This window comes from Carassius auratus, unplaced genomic scaffold (genome assembly GCF_003368295.1).
Source record: "Carassius auratus strain Wakin unplaced genomic scaffold, ASM336829v1 scaf_tig00005214, whole genome shotgun sequence".
Lineage (NCBI taxonomy): Eukaryota > Metazoa > Chordata > Actinopteri > Cypriniformes > Cyprinidae > Carassius > Carassius auratus.
The window spans coordinates 2,487,315-2,509,542 of record NW_020523638.1 but is presented as its reverse complement, the minus strand read 5'-3'; the positions used below and the strand labels follow the sequence as shown (position 1 = coordinate 2,509,542).

Below are 22,228 nucleotides of genomic sequence, written 5' to 3'. Positions count from 1 at the left end.
AAAAGAGCAAGACCGAAGGCTCGTGAACACAGGTCTCTTACATGCTGACCTCTGGATGGGACGTCCACCTGTCTACCAGAGATTCTGAGTCACTGATGTTAAGTCAGAGCTTCTCCTGCCGTGAAGCACCCTCATGAACCGTGTTTAGGTCTTAACGCACAGTTTGAGACAGTGTTTCATGCTGGAGGAAACTAGATCAAAATCTGCTGGGTTTCATAAGTCACCCTTTGGGCTCTGGGTTGGTCCATTTGTATTCCAGTACATGTTATTCAGTCAGACCAGAGAGTTGCATTTAAAAAAATGTGACCCTGGACCACAAAACAGTCTTAAGTCGCTGGGGTATATTTGTAGCAGCAACCAAAAAAACATTGTATCGGTCAAAATGATCGATTTTTCTTTTATGCCAAAAATCATTAGGATATTGAGTAAAGATCATGTTCCATGAAGATATTTTGTACATTTCCTATCGTAAATATATCAAAACTTAATTTTTGATTAGTAATATGCATTGCTAATTTGGACAATTTTAAAGGTGATTTTATCAGTATTTAGATGTTTTTTCACCCTCAAATTCCAGATTTGAAAATAGTTGTATCTCGGCCAAATATTGTCCGATCCAAATAAACCATAAATCAATGGAAATCTTATTTATTCAGCTTTGAGATGATGTACTGTATTAATCTCAATTTTGAAAAACTGACATTTAAGATTGGTTTTGTGGTCCAGGGTCACAAATGTTTCTAAAAATTTAAATGTATTCATTAAACTGAATGATTATGTGTATATATAGGGAATAGCAAGTCCAAATGTGCTCTTGAAGTGTGTATGAATAGTTTACTTGGTCACAACAAAACAAATGTCCACCAGATGGCAGATGGCTCAATGTTTCTTGCTGAAACCAGAATCAGCCACTATATACAGTCTTTAGAGGTTTATCTTTATAGACTTGTGTGTTTGGGACGTTTATTTTATTGCTGATAGCTATGCTAATTAATTCAAGAAAGATATAATACATTTTTAGAGACTAGGCCCTTGTTTTTCTCCAAACATCCCCTTTGACCATGGTGAACTCTGCACCAGTGAATGAGTGCGTGTGTGAGCCAGAGAGATTTCCCTTATGCAGCAGGATTGACCAGAGAGCAGCAGACTTCTGGGTTAAAGTCTTCGGGTACGTGCGTGAGTGTGAACATAAGAATTGCACATTTTTATTGCAGGTGCCTTGTTTGCACAATCAATGTAGTGTAATATATTTTATTTGAACTGTGTGTCATTAATTTCAGTGCTTGATAAGTATTTGATTTCCTCTTATTTGGAATTAGAACGTGTTCAATTCTCAGTAGCATGGCTGTATAAAACCTGTTTATCACTGCACAAATGCTTAATATAGAATGTGATGAAGAATATGTGCCAATAAATGTGAACTTTGATTTACTGTAGGAGGATTTTGTACAATAATGCTAAAAGCTGTTTATAGTGAAAGGCTTAAATATTAGATAATTTAATATTCATGTGAGAAGGCAACATTACAGTTCAGTATAGTTTATTTTGACTGGATATCTTTTACAGTGTTTGTACATTTTATATATATATATATATATATATATATATATATATATATATATATATATATATATATATATATATATTGATTGCCTCTGAAATTAGTATTAGTTTGCCTACATTCATACAGTCAATAAACTGTTGTAAAAGCACTTTATGGTTCCTTTAACAGTAAATGGTAAACTTTGAATGCAAGGCTGAGAGATTGAACTATTGAGATGATAATACTGAACATACAGAATGTAGAAATACACACAGTGCATTTAATATAATTACAGTAATGCTTATAATACATGAGCAGATGCTCTTTATACTGGAGTGCTATTTGAGTTGCATTGTCTGCTTTCTGTCCTCAACGAGGCAATTACTTGCATGCAAAAATGACAATAAGAAACATTACAACAAAATTAAATATAACTTTACAAATATTACACAATAAAAAGTGCAGTAATTCGAAACTATTGTACCAATATCCTTATTTCTAAAACAGGAACTGTGCTCCTCAATTATCACTTTGTCTCTGGTGTGTAAAAATGATGGTGAAGGACTGACAAGCTGAGTATGAACATCTTCAGAAGGAGATAAGCTGTTTTATAGCAGTAACACAACACTACTGCGTCCACATAAAGAGGCATAGAGCTGACACAGCAAAATGAGATTCTGCTTGAAATGTTTTCGAGCCTGCAATTTTTTCTTTTTTTATTCAGGACTCACACGCAGTAGTGTATGTTATAGCAGGTGATCCCTTCATTTCGTAGTAATCTCTTATCAATTCACTGTAAAAGTAGAGTTAAATGAATTGGATGAAAGAGGGAGAGCAGTTCGTAAGAGCTACAAAACATCATTTTAAAATTGGCTGCGTTTTTGGGCGGTCTCGGAGACAATGTCAGCCTTTACCGGATGTGATGGCTTTACAGAGATTTCTCCATTTGACTTTTCATGGCTTTCGAAGCTAATGTTGTCATGTGTAGCTTTGCTGTTGAGTTCCATTTCTTTGGCTTTCTTCTCTTGCATCTGCAGCAGAACTGCGTTGTTCACACCAGGACCTGAGCAACACAGACAGATGATTTAGATAAGTTTTGTTTATTCAAACCCTTTTAGAATACACCAGATTTTATTTGGTTGGTTCAAGAGTCTGGAATGGATTTGAACCAACCGAATAAAATCTGAAAAAAAAAAAAAAAAGAAAATAGTGCTTGATACATAGTCTTTTATTGTTAACTAAAAATGAACTTAATATTTTTATTGTAATTAAATAAAAGTAATTGAAATAAAGCTGAAATAGAATAAAATGGAAATATGAGATGGAAAAAAGTTAATGAACTTGAAGTGAAGGTACTAAAATTACTGAATTATTTAAACTACTTTTTAAATGAAAATATAAAATAAACACTAATTTAACATTTTAATAAATACTACCATAGTATATCAATAATACAAATATAACTTATTATGTGGCAATACAATGTGCTAATATTAAACAACTCATATACTCTCTTGCAGTATTTCTACATAACACTTCAAATTGTAGAATACATTGTTGCCTCATTATGTTGCATTTATTTCATCAAGTAGATTGTGGTAATGTCAACTAAATGTGACCTTGGACCACAAAGTCAGTCTTAAGTTTAAATTTTTTGAAATTGAGATTTAAATATCATTTGAAAGTTGAATAAATAATTGGCTGAGATACAACTATTTGAAAATCTGGAATCTGAGGGTGAAAAAAAAATCTAAATACTGAGAAAATCGCCTTTAAAGTTGTCCAAATTAATTCTTAGCAATGCATATTACTAATCAAAATTACGTTTTTATATATTTATGGTAGGAAATTTACAAAATATCTTAATGGAAGATGATCTTTACTTAATATCTTAATGATTTTTGGCATAAAGGAAAAATCGATAATTTTGACAGATACAATGTTTTTTTGGCTATTGCTATACCCAAGCGAATTAAGGTCCAGGAACACAAACGTCTCGGTTACGTACGTAACCCTCGTTCCCTGATGGAGGGAACGGAGACGTTATGTCGACCGACAAATGGGGTCTCACTTGGGAGGCCAATCATCTCTGATTTTAAGAGAAAACGCCAATGAAATTGGCAAGTGGATTAACACACCTGAGCCACTCCCCGTGCCAGCGGGTATAAATAGGGCGACAGGTGCATCCACTCATTAGGTTTTACGCTGAGGAGCCGAGAACGTGTCCCGGCAACAGCGAATGGTTCAAGGTTGTGGCATGGGGACATAACGTCTCCGTTCCCTCCATCAGGGAACGAGGGTTACGTACGTAACCGAGACGTTCCCTATCTGTCGGTCACTACGAGTTATGTCGACCGACAAATGGGGTCCTATGGAAAACGCCATAACCTGAACCTCGTCACAACCCTGAGGCGCTGCAATTGTTGACAAGCCTTGGCGTGCCACAAAAGCTACGCTTAAGGTCGTAACCTTCCCAAAGCCCCAGCGCAAATTCACTGACCTTGGTACCGAAGGGGCCAAAGGGTGAGTACATCGCTGCTGGAGAAGGCCATGCTGCTGTTCCGCCCACATAAAGTAAATGGAAGGGATTTCAACCTTCAGTGAAAGATTGCTTCAAATCTTCCCTATTTGTTCTTTCAGCTGGCAAGACAATAGGGAAGCGAGCCTTTAGGAAAGGTCGCTACGGAGACCACATCCTACCCGTAGGGAGGTGACATGTGGATATACCGATATGGACTGACCCAGGGGGCAGTACTACATATGGAAAGGGTCTCTGAGGCAGGTCCTACCTTGGAGTAGGGATGGAACGGCTGCCAGAAGAGACCGACAGAGCGATCTGTCAAGGGAAGACACGGGTTTGCCAAGAGGGAAACCTTACCGTGGAAGAATACACATATGGGATTACCCGCAGGGAACCCAGCCATATGGACACCTAGCCCAGTACAGGGGCTGACCAGCTCCGGGCATGCTAACGCCAGTACTGGGCCTGGCGACAGACTGCTCCGCCAAGTCTGACGCCGAGGGTGCTGGAGGATGCTCGACCAGGGTACGCCAACCGGGGAACTCTACTGGGAGAAGAAGGCGCTCACATCCCCGTGTTAGGGGGAATGGCGCAGCAAGCGAGACACCCAGCCAGCCCTTCCCGCCAATTACCTGTTACCCAACACACGGGAGGAAACTGGCTCTACACGGAGGTTGTAAAACCTCGCAAAGGTGTTAGGTGTCGCCCAGCCCGCAGCTCGACAAACGTCTGCCAGAGAGGCGCCGTGCGCCAACGCATAGGAGGAGGCCACACTCCGTGTGGAGTGGGCCCTCACCCCCAGGGGGCACGGCTCGCCTTGGGAATGGTAAGCCAAGGCGATGGCGTCCACTATCCAGTGGGCCAACCTCTGCTTAGAGACAGCCTTCCCCTTCTGCTGACCTCCAAAGCAGACCAGGAGCTGCTCAGAGCTTCTGAAGCTCTGGGTGCGGTCCACGTATATGCGAAGCGCTCTTACGGGACACAGCAACGACAAGGCTGGATCTGCCTCCTCCAGGGGCAGCGCTTGCAGGTTCACCACCTGGTCTCGGAAGGGAGTGGTGGGAACCTTGGGCACGTATCCAGGCCGGGGTCTCAGGACAACGTGAGAGTAGGCCGGCCCGAACACAAGGCACTCTTCACTTACCGAAAATGCTTGGAGGTCCCCGACCCTCTTGATGGAAGTGAGCGCGATCAGGAGCGCTGTCTTGAGAGACAGGAACTTCAGCTCAACCGAATCCAGCGGCTCAAAGGGACCCCTCTGAAGTCCCGTCAGGACAATAGAGAGGTCCCAGGAGGGAATCAGGGGTGTCCTAGGAGGATGTAACCTTCTGGCACCCCTCAGGAACCTAACGATCAGGTCATGCCTCCCCAGGGACCGGCCGTCCACTGCATCGTGATGTGCTGCAATGGCAGCCACATACACCTTCAGGGTGGAGGGTGACAGCCCACGCTCCAGCCTACCTTGCAGGAAAGAAAGCACGACTCTGACCGGGCACCTCCGGGGGTCTTCTCGGTGAGAAGAACACCAATTCGTGAACAGACTCCACTTCAGAGCATAGGCCTGCCTCGTAGAAGGGGCTCTAGCCTGAGTGATAGTGTCTACCACCGCTGGGGGCAGATCACTTAGGTCTGCCGCGTCCCGTCTAGAAGCCACACGTGGAGGTTCCAGAGATCTGGATGCGGGTGCCAAATGGTGCCAAGCCCCTGAGAGAGAAGGTCTCTCCTCAGGGGGATGCGCCAGGGAGGGGCTGTCACGAGGAGCATGAGTTCCGAAAACCAGGTCCGGGTGGGCCAGTAAGGCGCAACCAACAGGACCTGTTCCTCGTCCTCCCTGACCTTGCACAGTGTCTGTGCGAGCAGGCTCACTGGGGGAAACGCATACTTGTGTAAAGCCCGAGGCCAGCTGTGTGCCAGTGCATCTGTGCCCAGGGGGGCCTGGGACAGGGAATAGTACAGCTGGCAGTGGGAGGACTCGTGGGAAGCAAACAGGTCTACCTGGGCTTCCCCGAATCGACTCCAGATCAGCTGGACCGTCTGGGGATGGAGTCGCCATTCCCCGGGGAAAGTGAGCTGTCGTGAGAGCGCGTCGGCTGCACGATTGAGCTCCCCCGGGATGTGGACAGCGCGCAGCGACTTGAGCCACGTCTGACTCCAGAGGAGGAGATGACGGGCGAGTTGAGACATGCGACGTGATCGTAACCCGCCTTGTCGGTTGATGTACGAAACAGCCGCAGTGTTGTCCGTGCGGACCAACACGTGCTTGTCCAGCACTAGCGGACGAAACCGTCGCAAAGCTAGATGCACTGCCAGCAACTCCAGGCAGTTGATGTGCCAAAGCAGTCGAGGTCCTGTCCAGGACCCTGAGGCTGCCTGCCCGTTGCATGTCGCGCCCCAGCCCGAGTTGGAGGCATCTGTTGTGACAACAACGTGCCGGGACACTTGTTCTAAGGGCACGCCGGCCCGTAGAAAGGCAAGGTCCGACCAAGGACTGAATAGGCGGCGACACATCAGTGTGATGGTGACACGATGTGTACCGCGGCGCCATGCCCATCTCGGGACTCGGGGGTGTAACCAGTGCTGAAGTGGTCTCATATGAAGCAACCCGAGCGGCGTGACTGCGGCTGCGGATGCCATATGCCCCAGGAGCCTCTGAAAGTGTTTCAGCGGTACCACTGTCCTGCCTCTGAAGGAACTCAGGCAGTTCAGCACTGAGTGGGCACGCTCGCTGGTGAGACGTGCCGTCATACTCACCGAGTCTAACTCCATACTGAGATAAGAGATTCTCTGCACAGGGGAGAGCTTGCTCTTCTCTCGGTTGACCTGAAGCCCCAACTGACTGAGGTGCCGAAGCACGAAGTCCCTGTGATCGCACAACTCTTCTCGGGACCGGGCCATAATGAGCCAGTCGTCGAGATAGTTGAGGATCCTGATGCCCACTTCCCAAAGTGGGGCAAGGGCGCCCTCCGCGACCTTCGTGAAGACACGGGGGGACAGGGAGAGCCCGAAGGGGAGGACCTTGTACTGCCATGCCTGACCCTCGAAAGCAAAGCGCAGGAACGGTCTGTGACGAGGGAGGATAGAGACATGAAAGTACGCGTCTTTCAGGTCGATCGCTGCAAACCAGTCCTGGGGCTGGACGCATTTGATAATGCGTTTCTGCGTCAACATCCTGAACGGGAGCTTGTGTAGGGCCCGATTCAAGACTCGCAGATCCAGGATAGGTCGAAGGCCACCGCTCTTCTTGGGCACGATGAAGTAAGGGCTGTAAAACCCCATCCTCATCTCGGCTGGAGGGACCGGCTCGATTGCATCCTTCGCCAGGAGGACAGCAATCTCCTCGCGCAAGACAGGGGCGTCCTGGACTGCCACCGAAGTCTCGAGTACGCCATTGAACTTGGGGGGTCGCCGGGCGAATTGAATCGCATAGCCGAGTCGAACCGTCCGGATGAGCCAGCGTGACGGGTTGGGCAGCGCAAGCCACGCTCCCAGATACCGTACAAGTGGCACCAAAGGGACAGTCGACATACCCGCAGTGGTGCAGCGATGGGGAGTCGTGCCGGAAGGCCCAGAAGGCACTGCGTCCTGGGTCATCGCAACCACACTCCTCGTGTTCCCGGAGGAACTGGCCAGAGACGCATGGAGAGGCGTTGCGTCTCCGAACCGCGACCTCTTGGCCGCTGGCGAAAGGGGGCGTCGTGGGTGAGAGTGAGGAAGCTGTGCGTCGCTCATTGTCAAGCCACGAGCCTTGCAACTCGGAGGAAGGAGAATTTGCTCTTTTATTGAAAATGTGGGTACCACTGGCCGTCCGGAACAAAACAGAAACTGAAGATTCTCCGCCCGGCCCTCCTCCGGGGGAAGGAGTGGCGCTGTCTTCGCCATCTCCTGAAGAGCAGTTCTCCGCATCTCTGAGTTGCCCGTGTCAGGGCCGCTTGGTCGACTTCTTGGAGGACTTCGCAGCCGGGAGTGACACGGGGGGCGCCGCTCTCCTGCGCGGGGCTCGACGCGCCGGCCTCGAAGAACTCTCAGCACGGGGCGGAGCTGGCGTAGAGGACGCAGGGGGGCGCCCACGGCGACGAGCAGGCTGAGGCGCTACCCGCGACGGAACGGTGGCAGCCGGAGAGACACGTCGGGGCAGGATGTGCTGGATGGCCTCAGTCTGCTTCTGTACCGCCAAGAACTGCTGGGCAAAGTCCTCGACAGTGTCGCCGAACAGGCCTGCCTGGGAGATGGGGGCGTCGAGAAAGCGCGCTTTGTCCATGTCCCTCATCTCAGCCAGGTTCAGCCAGAGATGCCGCTCCTGGACCACCAGCGTGGACATCGCCTTCCCGAGGGACCGCGCCGTGACCTTCGTTGCCCGTAAGGCGAAGTCGGTCGCCGTGCGCAGCTCCTGCATCAACCCCGGGTCGGTACCACCCTCGTGCATGGCTTTGAGTGCCTTGGCTTGGTGTACCTGCAGGATAGCCATGGCATGCAGGGCAGAGGCAGTTTGGCCCGCAGCACTGTAGGCCTTGGCAGCGAGTGCGGCCGTCAGCTTACAGGCCTTGGACGGGAGGCGCGGACGATTCCTCCAAGTGGCGGCGTTTTGTGGGCACAAGTGCACCGCAACCGCCCTCTCCACCTGGGGAACCTCTACGTACCCCCTGGCTGCCCCGCCATCGAGGGTGGTGAGGATGGAAGAGGGAGAAGAGCGGCTTCTGGCCGTGAAAGGGGCCGTCCACGACTTCGTCACCTCTTCATGCACCTCCGGGAAGAAAGGCACCGGAGCAGAACGAGGTTGTGAGCCGCGTCCCGCGCCGAGAAACCAATCATCCAGCCGTGAGGGCTCGGGACTGGGCGGTGTAGTCACCTCCAGTCCGATACTCACGGCTGCCCGGGCAAGCATGACCGACAACTCCAAGTCCGATTCGGCAGCAGCGACAACACCCGAGGGGGGCAGCCCCGCCGAACCTTCATCCTCAGAGGTCGATAACCCATCCCCCGATGCAGCAATCGACATCTGGTCTTCGGGCGGCGCACCGAAAGACACGCTGGGACCGCTGTGAGACGGCCCAGCAGAATCAATCGGCAGCTGCACGGGACAGTCGCTGCGTGAGGAGTGAGAGGTCCGTGGGGCGTGGCCCGGCGGAGAAGCTCTCACTGTGATCCTCAGATCTCCCAGAGCGCCAGCCGGCGGCCCTCTGCTCGAGCCAGAGAGACCGGGACGGGTGGCGACAGAGGGGTCTGCTGCACTCCCCTTGAGGAGTGAGAGACGCGATCGCAGCGCTGCCATGTTCATACGCCCACAGTAGACGCATGAATAATCCACGAGCGCAGCCTCAGCGTGTTGGACGCCCAGACACTGCAGACAACGCTCGTGACCGTCAACCGAAGACAGGAAACGACCACATCCAGAAGGACACGGACGAAACGGCATCTTGAAAAAGACGCGAATCGTCCGTGATTTGCTCTTTTAGAACTGTCTCTTTTAGCCGAAGCGCCCAGGGGAATCGCCGACTCGCAGGGACACCGCTGTAATGCGCCGTCACACCGACCAGGAACAGTTAGAACAAAACAAAGATGATGGCTTTGTAGAGGTTTCTTCATCCACTACTCGGCTCCGAAGCAAAAATCTAATGAGTGGATGCACCTGTCGCCCTATTTATACCCGCTGGCACGGGGAGTGGCTCAGGTGTGTTAATCCACTTGCCAATTTCATTGGCGTTTTCACTTAAAATCAGAGATGATTGGCCTCCCAAGTGAGACCCCATTTGTCGGTCGACATAACTCGTAGTGACCGACAGATAGGGAATAACATTTCCTTCTCTATCAGCATATTGGGTTGTATAAACAAATTGCATCCGCTTTTTTTTTTCTTCCTTCACGGATGAACCGACATGTCTGATGCCTCTTCCTTATCTGTTCTTACTGGATGTTTCCTGTATATTTCTCATCGTCTGTGTTTCCAGATTTGAAATGCAATACACATTTTTGGTCATTAGATTTATTTTGTGTGTGTAACTTTTGTGTTAAACCTTTTACGTTTCAGCTGACTGACAATTTTGGGATATGAATTTGCTCACCTATTCCAAATGTACAAATTGCAAACTGCAAAACCAGTGCAATTACAATACTTTATTACAATTTTAACTAGTCTCTTAGAACCTAAACTCTTTGTGATTGAGCACCATGTGCATAAAGACTGCATGTCTTTATAATCATGCAACATACCGAAGAAACTGAGCAGCACGGGCAGAAATATGAGGCCGTGTGCCATGCCGAGCAGAGTGATGACCAGATTGAGTCTGAAGAAGAAGATCTGGATGAGCTGTGCTTTAGCTAATGCCAACACCACTATTCCAGGTAGATTGGTCATCGCAACTCCAGCAAACACCTGGGAAAGAGAACACAAACACACACACTCATGAAAAAACACAACAACTAATGCATAGCTGAGGAAGATTCAACATGTTTGTTGTGGTACTCACTGCACTGCCCATGTTAGCCGTGGCTTCCTTTGCCCTTTCCACCTTCGTGGGTTGAATACTGAGCGCAAATGAGCGTGTTAAATGAGACACAAACTCTACTGATATACCAACGGCCTGAAAAACAAACCCACAGTGAGATGAGAAAGTTATAGATCATTCCTGACTACTTTTATGAGCTGCAAACATGCAGACCACGCGGTGTTTTTCTGAACAGCTCACCGTCACAAGGTTGATAAGCGACACAGCATTGAAGTCGATGCCCCACAACGTCATGACACCAACCGTATCCACAGTGATCATCACTATGGTGAGCAGGTTCAGAAAGCCTGATCTGAAGTCCATGCCCAGCAGGATACAACACACCACGAATGTGGGGAGCAGACACACGCCGATGTTGAACAAACCCTCGTTCACGATGGTCAGATACTGTTCGTAATACACGTACGTCACACTGCGAAATAAAAGATCGTAGAATCAGCGCTCAGAGATTTTTGATCCTGGGTCCTCTTTCTAGTCTAACATATTCATTTATTGTGCATGTACTTTTACTTATTATAGTGTTTCTTTGGCCATATTTTATCTTGCAAAAAATAAGTCTACTTTTGTGTAGGTGTGAACTCAACGTAATGTTTCTGGACACACAATTCCATGTTATTTGCAATAAAATGAAAATGTATTATAGTTTAAATTCATGTTTAACACAATTGCTTTTTAAGTTGGACTTAAGTTCATCTTTTTATGGAATTTCATAATTGTTTCTATTTGAAATATAATTAAACCAGCTGACAAAAGTATTGAATAAACTAAAATATAATTTATTTCTATTGAACATGTAAGTCATGTATATTTGTAATTACACACCTGTAATGAAGTTGGAATTTTTAATATTTAAATAGTCTTTTGTTTCAAATATTTTCTCTAGGTAGAGTTTATTAAACAATATACTTTTTTAGATTTTAAGTACACTACAAAATGCTCATTCAGTTTAATTTACACGCACTTCTTTTCCACTGGTGCCACCTTTACAATAGGTGCGTGATATCCCAACTACAAAAAATATTTTCCATCTTGTAGTTCAAAGAAGAATCTGATCTATGATGCTGTTTTGCAATTTATGAATTCAAGGACACTTTTATTCAAATTCAAGGACACGTTATCATTCAATAGTACTGATTATTGCTTCTTATCTTATCCGGAAGAAGAAGCAGCAAGGGTGAGAATGATAAATGTAATAAGATAAGGGAGGATTAGAAGTGGACACCTACGTGTAAGGGAAGACCTCAAAGTCTTGAGAGGTGCCTGTGACGTTCCTCATGGTCATTGTGATTCTATGTGCCAGCTCTCTGGCCTTCTCTAGCGCTGCCGAGAACTCCTGCGAGTTGACCAGAGGAGTGTGATAGGCCATGAAGCGAGTCGCTGAAAAACAAAGAGATGCGTTTCATATGAGCTGTTTGTAGGGCTCAAAACCTGGAAGATAGTTAGCATTTTAGCAAGTAGCGGATTTCAGTTTATGAGTAAACTAAGGTCTGTGGCTTTGTCACATTTGATTCTTTAACACAAATTACAGTCATACCTAAAACATTGTGTACAAGTCATTAAATAAGGAATACAACTACTACAAGGATCTGAGTTTACTTGGTTGACAACAACTGGTTGTTGTAGCTTAGAAGCTTTTTAGCAACATAGCTTCTTTTTAGTTTCAAGAGTTGTGATATGACAGTGTTTAACTGATGTTATAGAACAAAACAATTATGAAATTAAGTTTCATACAGTAATATTAACAACAGACTTTACATAAACCAGAAACTGCTGTTTTTAAATGTATGATGGAAACCAATACAAAATAGCCTACACATTGACATCATGTTCGAAAAGATCTATAGACCAGTGGTTTTCAACCATTTTGACTACAAGTTTCCTCATTGTTCACAACAATATTTTAAGGCCTTATGACTTTTCATGATTTTCTGGAGAATTAAGGATAAGGTATATTGGTAACGCTTTACAATAAGGCTGATTATTTATATTAGTTAACTACTTTAGTTAACATGAACTAAGAATGAACAGTACTTCTACAGCATTTATTCATCTCAGTTCATGCTGAATTCAACATTTAGCTACTATACAGTAGTTATTAAAGTTAAAAGTTGTGCTTGTTACACTGTGAATTAACTGTGAATTAACATGAAAAAACAATGAACAAATGTATTAATAAATACTGTAATAAATGTATTGTTCATTTTTTGTTCTAGTTAGTGAATACATTAACTAATGGAACCTTAAAAATATGTTATGCTTTGCATAACTGGAAAAAAAGTTATATTCATTATAAAAATGTCCAAGAATTTTTTCATGGACCATTTTCAGGTCTAGAAATCATATTATTAAAATTAGGCTACTGGTTGAGAACCACTGCTAAGGTGAATGAAAATTGTTACATAGATAGTTAATTAATGCATCTCACCTATTATCTCCCCAGTTTCATTGTCTCTAACCACAGCTTTATCATAAGCTCCCAAACCACTGGAAATGAAAGCATAATCATGAACATGTTTTATTCTAAACATTCAGTCTGTTCAGACTTTCAGGTGGTTGTTTTTCTTACCCCTTTGGACACTGTAGGTCAGGTCTGTTGCTAAGAAAGTCTGGCAGAAATCTGTTAAAATCTTCAACACTAGGTCGCAGAACCCCATTTTGGGGTACACTCATGCACTTCTTGTTACACTTTAAGAAACCCGCTGTCAAAAAAAAAAAAAAGGTCTATACTTAGTTCTCTAATAAATTTGCATTGAAACACACATCCATAATAAACAACAAGGTTTTATATGTTCACTGCTAAATTACGTAGAAACTCTTACTCTCATTGGCAGGACAAAATTCGCCTATATTTGGGCCAGACGTATAGATGCGACAACATTTGGATCCAGGGTTCAGCCAATCAATATAGTCATCCACCCAGGAGGATGCTGGGATAGCCAAGTATGATCTAGAGCAATCAGCAAGATTTTAGTTTAAATCAGCAGCTTAAAAGAAAAAAAAAAAGTCTCACTTAAAAAAAAAAAGTATGCATTTGTATGCAAAATATCAAATGAAGTGTCATCTTCAAGCAAAGTATTCTCACAACATAAACATGCAATTCCATTCAAAAGTTTTTTTTTTTTTTTTTTTTCTAAAAGTGATTAATACTTTTACTCAGCAAGCCAAAGACTCATTGAACTGACTGATAGGAACACAAAAGATTTGGTAAAACTTTAATATAGGGTTCAATTCTCACTAATAACTAGTTGCTTATTAGCATGCCTTTTATTAACATATTAGCTTTTTATTAGTGCTTAAAAAATAAGTATAATGCATGACATCCATAATCATACCCAATACTCTAAACTTAACAACTACTTTATAAACTATTAATAAGCAGCAAATTAGGAGTTAACTGAGGCAACAGTCATAGTTAATGGTTAGTGAGAATTGGACCTTAAAATAAAGTGACCAAAGATTTTTACACTACACTGTTGCAAAATGTGAATGCTGTTCTTTTGAACATTATATTCATCAAAGAATCCTGAAAAAAAAGATTTATATCTAATTTTCACAAAATATTAAGCAACACAACTGCTTCCAACATGGATAATAATAAGAAATAATTATTAAACATTACTGCAGGATCATGTGACACTGAAGAATGTGAATAATGTGATTTTGAGTAATGGCTTTTTAAAAGATATAAGACTTACCGCTCAGGGTACTCGGTGGCGTACCGGATCTTCTGGGTGAAAGAGAACGGGTCACATCCCACACTGGAACACACTGCATTTATGCCCTCCTCACTGGTGAAATTGAACCCTTTGGTCGTAATGAAATAAGTGGGCACACCAACTTCAAAATACTTATAGAGGTATGCGAAGTAGTCCAACATGTAGGAGTCCTGAAAGAGAGAACGCCAACACTCTAACTTAACATTCAGTAACTGAAAGTTTTTTTTTTTAATTTGCATTTTGGCATAATTGGTCATTTTTATTGGCAGGCTAGGAGAGTAAATTTGTGTACTTACAGATGGCATGGCCAGTTCCTGATTCAAACCCACTTTTACATGGAACAAGAGGAACACACAGGCACAGAACGATGCAAGGAACACCACCATCTAAGAGAACAAGACATAATAAGATTAAACTATTAAATTGTTCATATAAAAGCTTATAAAGGACAGAAAATATCTCATTTACAATCATAATATTATAATATAATTGGTCACTTTTAGCTACATTTACTAGTTTTATATTGTAAATGTATATTTATTGGAATAAAATGTCTTCCTTTGTTCTGTTAAAGTTATATATAAAACTTGTATTTGTATTTTAGGCATTTATGAAGCAGAATGGTTGGCTGAGTTAAAATTGATGCTATGGGCAACTAAGGTACAAAATTAAAGTTCAACAGTACAAAAAGTTTTATTTATTTATTTATTTTATTATTATATTAAATGTATTACTTTTATTTTTATATTTTATTGGAAGACATTTGAAAATCAGTAATTCACTACATATGGATTTTCCAACTTTTCCAAGTTTTATGTGAAAAGAGAAATGATCTTGAAATCTGTTGGTTAATAAGAATCCCCTCTGGGACACACAAGTGCTTCTAATTGAAGAAACAGGCTAATACCATTATTGGTGAAGTAGGAACGTACCACTAATACCCTGCTGACAGGGTTGAGCAGTGCAGGGGCGTAGTACTTTTTCATTAATGGGAGCAGGACACCCTGGTTGGGTTCGGATGGGTGTGGAGTTTTCACAGTAACGCAGCATACTATCTCACAACGGTTTGCATCTTGACGCCTTGCATCAATTGAGAGCAGAGCCACGAAGGCAGTCATCTGTAGAATGAAGTCCATGAGCACAGCCAGTGCAGCGTACAGGGCAAAAGACTTCACCGCTGGCATAGTGCTCAAAGCACCTGCAAAGAGACAGTACAGTTGTGTTTAATCAGCTGTATATGTGTTTCCTCATAGATGGAATTAATCTGAACCCACCAACTGCATTCAATATGACTCAGTCAGGTGCTGAAAATACATTATTGGCTGTACTATGCATGAATAATATATGTCTTTAATTAGGATGGTGCATATCTACTGCATCATGTCTCACTGACATGAACAAGTGAGCAACGGTCAGGCAATATAATAAATGTTCCAGTAGGAGATTCTCACCCAGGAAGAAACAAACAGATTCAGACAAACTGCAAAGCAGCATGCTGGGAGCCACATTCCCAAGAACTCTCCCAATCTGTTCCTCCCTCTTCTCTCCTGGTATGCGCATATCTCTCTGATAGACATTAAATACAGAAATTAAGCATGTTTTATGAAATTATAGCGATAGTGGTAGAGACATACAGCAATATATTTAAGTTCTAAAATACACCACCATTCAAAAGTTTGGGGTTGGTGAGCATATATATATATATATATATATATATATATATATATATATATATATATATATATATATATATAATATATATATATATATATATATATATATATATATATATATATATATATATATATATGCCCACCTTACTAGATCTTCATCTGGTAAGATTTATTTGGGAAATAAATTATTACTTTTATTCAGAAGTCACTTTTGATTTATTTAACTGCTGAATAAAAGTACTAATTTATTTCCCCAAAAAAATCTTACTAACCCAAACTTTTGAATGGTAGAGTAGAATGGTGACTAAGAAAAGTGGGTTAAGAACAACCTACAGTGTGATTATAGCTGACCCTAGAATGTCAGAAAGGCAAGAAACACAAAAAAACTCAATAAACTCAACAAACCTGATATTCCAGAACTAAAATGAAGATGTTATCGGCTCCCACAGCAAGCACAAGGAAGGGTACGACCTGCAGAATGACCAGTGAGGACGGAATCCCAATCCAGGCATAGAAACCCATCGAGGCCATGACAGAGCAGCCCACCACCAGAATACCACCCAGTCCCACCAAGAACTTTGAGTCTACCTGTGAAAACAATAATAGTACCAAAGGGTCAAAACACGCCAAAGGGTAGCTCATCTGAGATTCTTCTGAATGTATTTAATCTAAAAATATTTTCTTCTTTTTCTTTTTCTTCTTCTTATAATAATTTTAATAATAATACAATTACTTATCAGCTCTTTATAGCACTCAATGACAACACTTTTATTAAACTTTTATAATTATTTTAATGACACTTTTACAGCCTAATTTCATAAATATTCTGTCATATTTAGCAATATTTAAACTGACCATTTTAAAAAGTTCAAAAATCACAAATTTAGAGTAAAGAGAGGTATTGTTAATAAAATAAATGATTATTTTTTAATTGATAACTATTCGTAGTCCTGGACTATTCTTTTTAAGAAAGTATTGATTCGATTGCTCAGAAACATGCTGGAGTTTCCCCTTTATTATAAGAAAATGATTGCTTCTTCCTTTATTCCCGTTATCAGAAATGAGGAAATTCCCAGCAAGCCATCAAGCACTCTGTTACGCACTCACCAGGATACGCTTACAGGATGAATATTCCCCGAGCGCCACGGCTATGTAGAGGAAGATGACAGCATAGCTTATCATGAATATGGGGATATCCTCTGCGGTCGTTCTGTTAATCTCATCCTCCAGAGACCTCTGCGGAGCACCAGACAAGTCCATTATGAGACTGCAAACACTGACATTTTGATCATTACAGCATATGGCCAACAGGGCCTCACCTCAGCCATGTAGGCGAATGTGAAGTTTGTGTTTGGGTTTTTCTGGTATTCCTGCACAATTTCAAGGAATCTTCGTTCCCACTCTTCAGCCACCTTGAATTTAACATCAGTTCGTGCATAATTGTTCAGAGAGAAGGTGAGGATCAGGGCTTCAGCAGTGATGTATTCCTCATCTAAATAATAAAAAAAATAAAATAATGGAAAGTCAGTCCAGTGAATCTTTAAGATAATGGTGAAATGTTAGCCACCAGATATGTGTCTTACTCTCATATCCTCCAACAGCCAGGAAGGGGAAGACAGGGCCTCCATAGTCTGCCATACAACTCATGCCAAGAGCTGTGATGTCTTTAAATGATAATGGAGAGCTGCGGACAAGCATAATATATGGATGTTATGTGTGATATTGTTTATATATATATATATATATATATATATATATATATATATATATATATATATATATAGAACAGTTCAGTAAACAAGAATAACTGAGTAACTTACATTTAAGACACAATATTGGCAGTAACTTTGTCTATTTTATCACCAATGAAATGCTTCCAATCAATAGATAGTATTTTGTTCTTGTTTGAATCAGCTTTTTAGAACAATGTAGTTGGTTGAGTGAATGATTCAATGACTCTCCCATGAACACAGTAAATGATTTCAAAATAACATTCTACTCTTACCATTACTTGTATTATTATAGTAGAATTATTATTGTATACTATAGGAACCAGTCACTGGCTGTGTCTAAATAGACATACTTCCCTACTATATAGTAAACATTATGTGAAAAGTGTAATATGTTCGAGTTCACAGTATTCATAAACCAGCAGGCACAAAGTATATTATTGCCTGGATAACCTACAACGGAAGAGACAGTTTACTATCCCATAAGGCCACATAACAGGATTTGTGAATGGTTGTGTAGTGACGTACCTAACGTTAGTAGGTGATATTATAATGACAACAGGAAGCATGTAGTACATCCAAATTGCATTCATAAGGTGCACATACAATTTTTACATTTGCAAGGTACAAATTAGTCAAAACAAGTAGACTACCTACTTAAAATTTTGAATGGAGCCTATCACACTAGCATACTTGTTTTCTAATCTTACTATTTCTCGCATATATAGCCTTAATGTAGATTTTATATTAGTACACTAGCCTAATAGAATGCCACAAATTCCAAAATGAGCCTGTTCTTATTTTGTTCCTGAATTAATTATGTTATTGAACCAATTGGTGAGCAAATAATTCAATTACTCACTCATAAGGAGTCACTTGTCACCATCTACTGGCTTAACAATGTAATCTACAACCTGTCTGCCTGAAAAAATGTTGAAATCCCCACATGCAAACTCAGACTTGCTGAGTAAGTCAGTGAAAAAAAACAGTGAAAAGTTCCAGTTGTGATTGGAACACAAACTGTTCAATGGAACTTCAAAAAGTTGGAAACATCTTGGTGCAGTCTCAAATGTTAGGTAGGTAACGCGACATCTAGAGATATATATCTGACTTACTTTACGCAGTAGATGAAATGGTCCCTCCAATCCACCTCCTTAGTCACGCCGAGCTCTGTCATGTTTGCTTTGGCGTTCAGGTTGTCCATGCTGTTTTGGAAGTATTGCGGTAGACTGTTGACAGCGCAGTCTGTTAAAGAGGGGTTGTCTGGATTGAGTGGCGCATAGCAAACATCTTTAAGGCTTGCATTGCGGTTTAGCTCATCTGACCAGAATTCAATTGCTTGGATTCTCTGCTGAAGCTCCAACAGCTCAATGATCAAATCTGCGTGAAAGAAACAAACCCCATATATTTTACTATGACTGAAAGCATCGCTGCATAAAACACTGATGACTACATGCTTACGACAAAAAACATAAAAGTCAGTTATTGCTCTTGATATTGCAATTCAGTATCCTTTACGTAAGCTACACTTCCAAACTTCAGCCTTACATTGGTTCTCTTGGTAGCGTAAAAAAGTTAGAGCTTTGGATGAATTATATTTATAGAAAACTAGATATGGCTGCTTTGAAACTGCTTAATGAAGCTTTGAGACATGTACAAATCTTTTCTATCGAATCAGTGTATCGGAGCACAAATCAAACTGGCCATCTCAGTTTTAATGACAAAAACCTATGTAGAAAAATTAAGAGTAAAAAATAAGCTATCTCAAAACACACAAACAAAACAACAACTACTATAAACTAATGGAAGAACACAGAATTCCAATAGCTAAATAACTATTGGACTGAACCAAGTCCTTGCTCTATTTTTCTTGTGAAACATTGTGAAAGTAGATTTTTCATGACTAGATAATTTGGACAACCACATAGATTTTTTTATTTGACCTAAAATGTGAAAAATGAGGTAATATCACCTTTAGAGATGATGCCACTGAAGTTCTGTTCACCAAAGAGTAAGGAGTCATAGTAGTGACTGGGCCTGTCCGGAGCGGTCAGGATCAGTTGGTTGGTGCGGTAAAATGGATCAAAGTTTGCATCGTGGAAGGCCTTCTCACGCATGGCACGACTTTGGGGTGCTGACCAGAGCTGGACAGGGTCTGTGGTGAGTTCTATGTCTTTTATTCCCACTGAGAAAGCCAACACAACCACCAGGCAGACTGGTAGCACTATCACAGGATATCGAGCCATTATGGTTCCCCAGGTCTGGAAAAGAGATCCCAGGAATTCCTGAGTGGCAAGACTGGCTTTATCAGAGCATGAAACATCTTTAGGACTGATTTTACGTCCAATCTCATTTTCATTTTGGTCCTTGGTGTTCTTGCCCTTCTGAGTGCCCTTTGGCTTTTGGCAGTGGATGGAGTAGTCAGCTATTACGTAACACATAAGAAGGAGAAAGATGCAGGAGAAGACTATGATGGAGATGACAAGGACACCATCTAGTCGACCAATCATAAATGGTTTTGGTAAAGGCGGTGGCTGTGGAACAGCTGGACAGGATTGTTCGCAGTCCTGACAGGAACAGGCCTCGCCACCTGTTGGGGTCGTCTCGTTACAATTCAATGCTGTTCCTGCAAACAGAACCGCTCCTGGTGGGAGTCCAGCGGTCTGACCGTCTGGCAAAAGCTTGAAGTTAATATCCAGAGGCGCCAGTCCATTGCTCGAGTCACCCTGGAAATCCAACCAGCGTTGCGGCGTACACAGCGTTGCACCATAGCGCCCACACATCGTGGCAATGGCAAAGCCTCCGGTGGCTGGGATCCGTACGTTTTTGCAGGACCTAAACGATGCATCTGAGAAGCTGGTAGATACATAAGCCTCGTAACCCACCACAGCTTCCTTAACCATGCCGGCCGGTTGAGTGATGTTTGCAGTTTTCGTAATTTTTAAAATCTGACTTTGGTTGGGACTGCAGGTGGTGGCGCAGTGCATGTGCGCAAAGTTGTCGGCGCAGGACGGGCAGCGGATCAGCACGGCTTTGGACAACGTCAAGCTGCTCTGTAGAGCGGTGAGCTGTCTGATGGAGCAGCAGCCCAGTGTGTTACCCTCCCCATGGGCCAACATCGGGCACACAGATTTAAAAAGTTCATAGTGGTCTCCTGTCACATTCACGGCTTTTCTGTAGTCCTTACAGGGTACCCTAGGGGGGATAAGAGCCCCCTCCACTGCAGGGTTTAGGCCACAGTCCTCATAAAATGAGCAGTAGCCTGGTTCATGCTGAGCACCTGTGAGAACCTGCAATAAACAGATATACAATAGAAACATAAAGATATATTAAGATACTTCACACGGTATCTTGTAGAACTGTAATATTGAATCTTACGCACATCTAAGAACTTAATAATAATCTTTCTTTTAAATTCAGATTTTTACAGCTTTTTTAAAGATATTATAATTATTTAGAATAATACATTTACTACAATAATCTATCAGATTGATACCATAAGATGCACTAATATTAGACATATATCTTTTTTACATTTACCATTCAAAATAATTTATATTTAATATAACAAAGAATTAAGAGGTAAATATTAAATAATGACATTATTATTATTTTAGAATTCTCTTCCATGACTGTGGAGGCCTGGGAAAAGCTTAAAACATGATTGTAGTTTGTGCCTAAATATTTTCTAAGATGCATGATGCTTGTTTATTTCATGGCATTTGTCTTTTTCTGCCTGACCAACATGATCATATAAGGTGGAATTTATTTTATATTCACCAAAGGTGATTCACAAAAACTATTAACTAATACACAAGTAAATAAAATTATACAAATATACCACGAGAAATCGGTTTTGTATCACTGTTAAGGCCAGAAAGAAAGTGTTTAATAAAGCTAGAGATTGTGAAGTTTAGACGTATATCAATGGAAAACGCATAATGACAACTGATTTTAAACTCAGTTTAACAGTTGGCAAAGCTATAGACATACATGTTTAAACCTGAAATCTTCAGTCTGCAGTCATTTGAAAATACAAATATATTTAAATATTCCATTATTGCGAAACATTTTAAACTTATTTGTAAATCAGTTATGAAGCAAGTATCACTCTGACTCATGTTATTGATCCCTGTTCCACAAATAAAGTGTGGAAAATAACTACAAAAGCACAGCCAGTACCCAGACATTGCTGTTTCAACATATAAAACAGACAGTTTCACATATTTTGTCGATGATTCTGTCACTCAGAAAATGTAAACTTAGAAAATATGTCAAGTGAAGACCTACTGTGCAAGTAGCAAGTGTAAAAACTACAGCCCATGTCCAGCTCTTCATTTGGAAATGCATTTCTCTTGTCGTCTTTGCACTTCTGTGTGAATGGAGTGTTGGTTCCAGTGGAGAGATGGAGGAAGGAAGATGTGGGGAGTTACAGGTAGAAGAGAAATCTCTGCTCTACCTCCGCCTGTGCTGGTACTGTAAAGAAACAGGAGGAAATGAAGGGCTTTCTCACGCTCATTGGATAAACATAAGTGATACTGA

The 22,228-nt window shown here is 42.2% G+C and overlaps 1 protein-coding gene across 1 annotated transcript; it reads right to left on the bottom strand.

The window, feature by feature from the left end:
• Positions 1 to 1,813: 1,813 nt before the first annotated feature.
• Positions 1,814 to 22,192, bottom strand: npc1l1 (NPC1-like 1). Its single transcript, XM_026244192.1, has 19 exons — positions 21,977 to 22,192; positions 19,659 to 20,976; positions 18,802 to 19,066; positions 17,540 to 17,640; positions 17,276 to 17,448; positions 17,064 to 17,192; positions 16,362 to 16,544; positions 15,735 to 15,849; positions 15,216 to 15,481; positions 14,580 to 14,669; positions 14,263 to 14,453; positions 13,387 to 13,514; positions 13,134 to 13,266; positions 12,993 to 13,051; positions 11,794 to 11,944; positions 10,748 to 10,979; positions 10,529 to 10,642; positions 10,272 to 10,434; positions 1,814 to 2,606 (listed from the first exon to the last, which is right to left on the bottom strand). The coding sequence occupies exons 1-19, from the start codon at positions 22,034 to 22,036 to the stop codon at positions 2,407 to 2,409; spliced, it is 4,071 nt and encodes a 1,356-aa protein (XP_026099977.1). The 5' UTR covers positions 22,037 to 22,192; the 3' UTR covers positions 1,814 to 2,406.
• Between the last annotated feature and the right edge of the window lie 36 nt (positions 22,193 to 22,228).

Coding starts and splice junctions, on each gene's coding strand:
- npc1l1 (XM_026244192.1), bottom strand. CDS start 22,036: ATGCATTTCCAAATGAAGAGCTGGACATGGGCTGTAGTTTTTACACTT. Junction 10,980..11,793: donor TTTGAGGTCTTCCCTTACAC/GTAGGTGTCCAC, acceptor TTTATTTCGCAG/TGTGACGTACGTGTATTACG. Junction 2,607..10,271: donor CGTGCTGCTCAGTTTCTTCG/GTATGTTGCATG, acceptor TGTGTTGCTCAG/GTCCTGGTGTGAACAACGCA.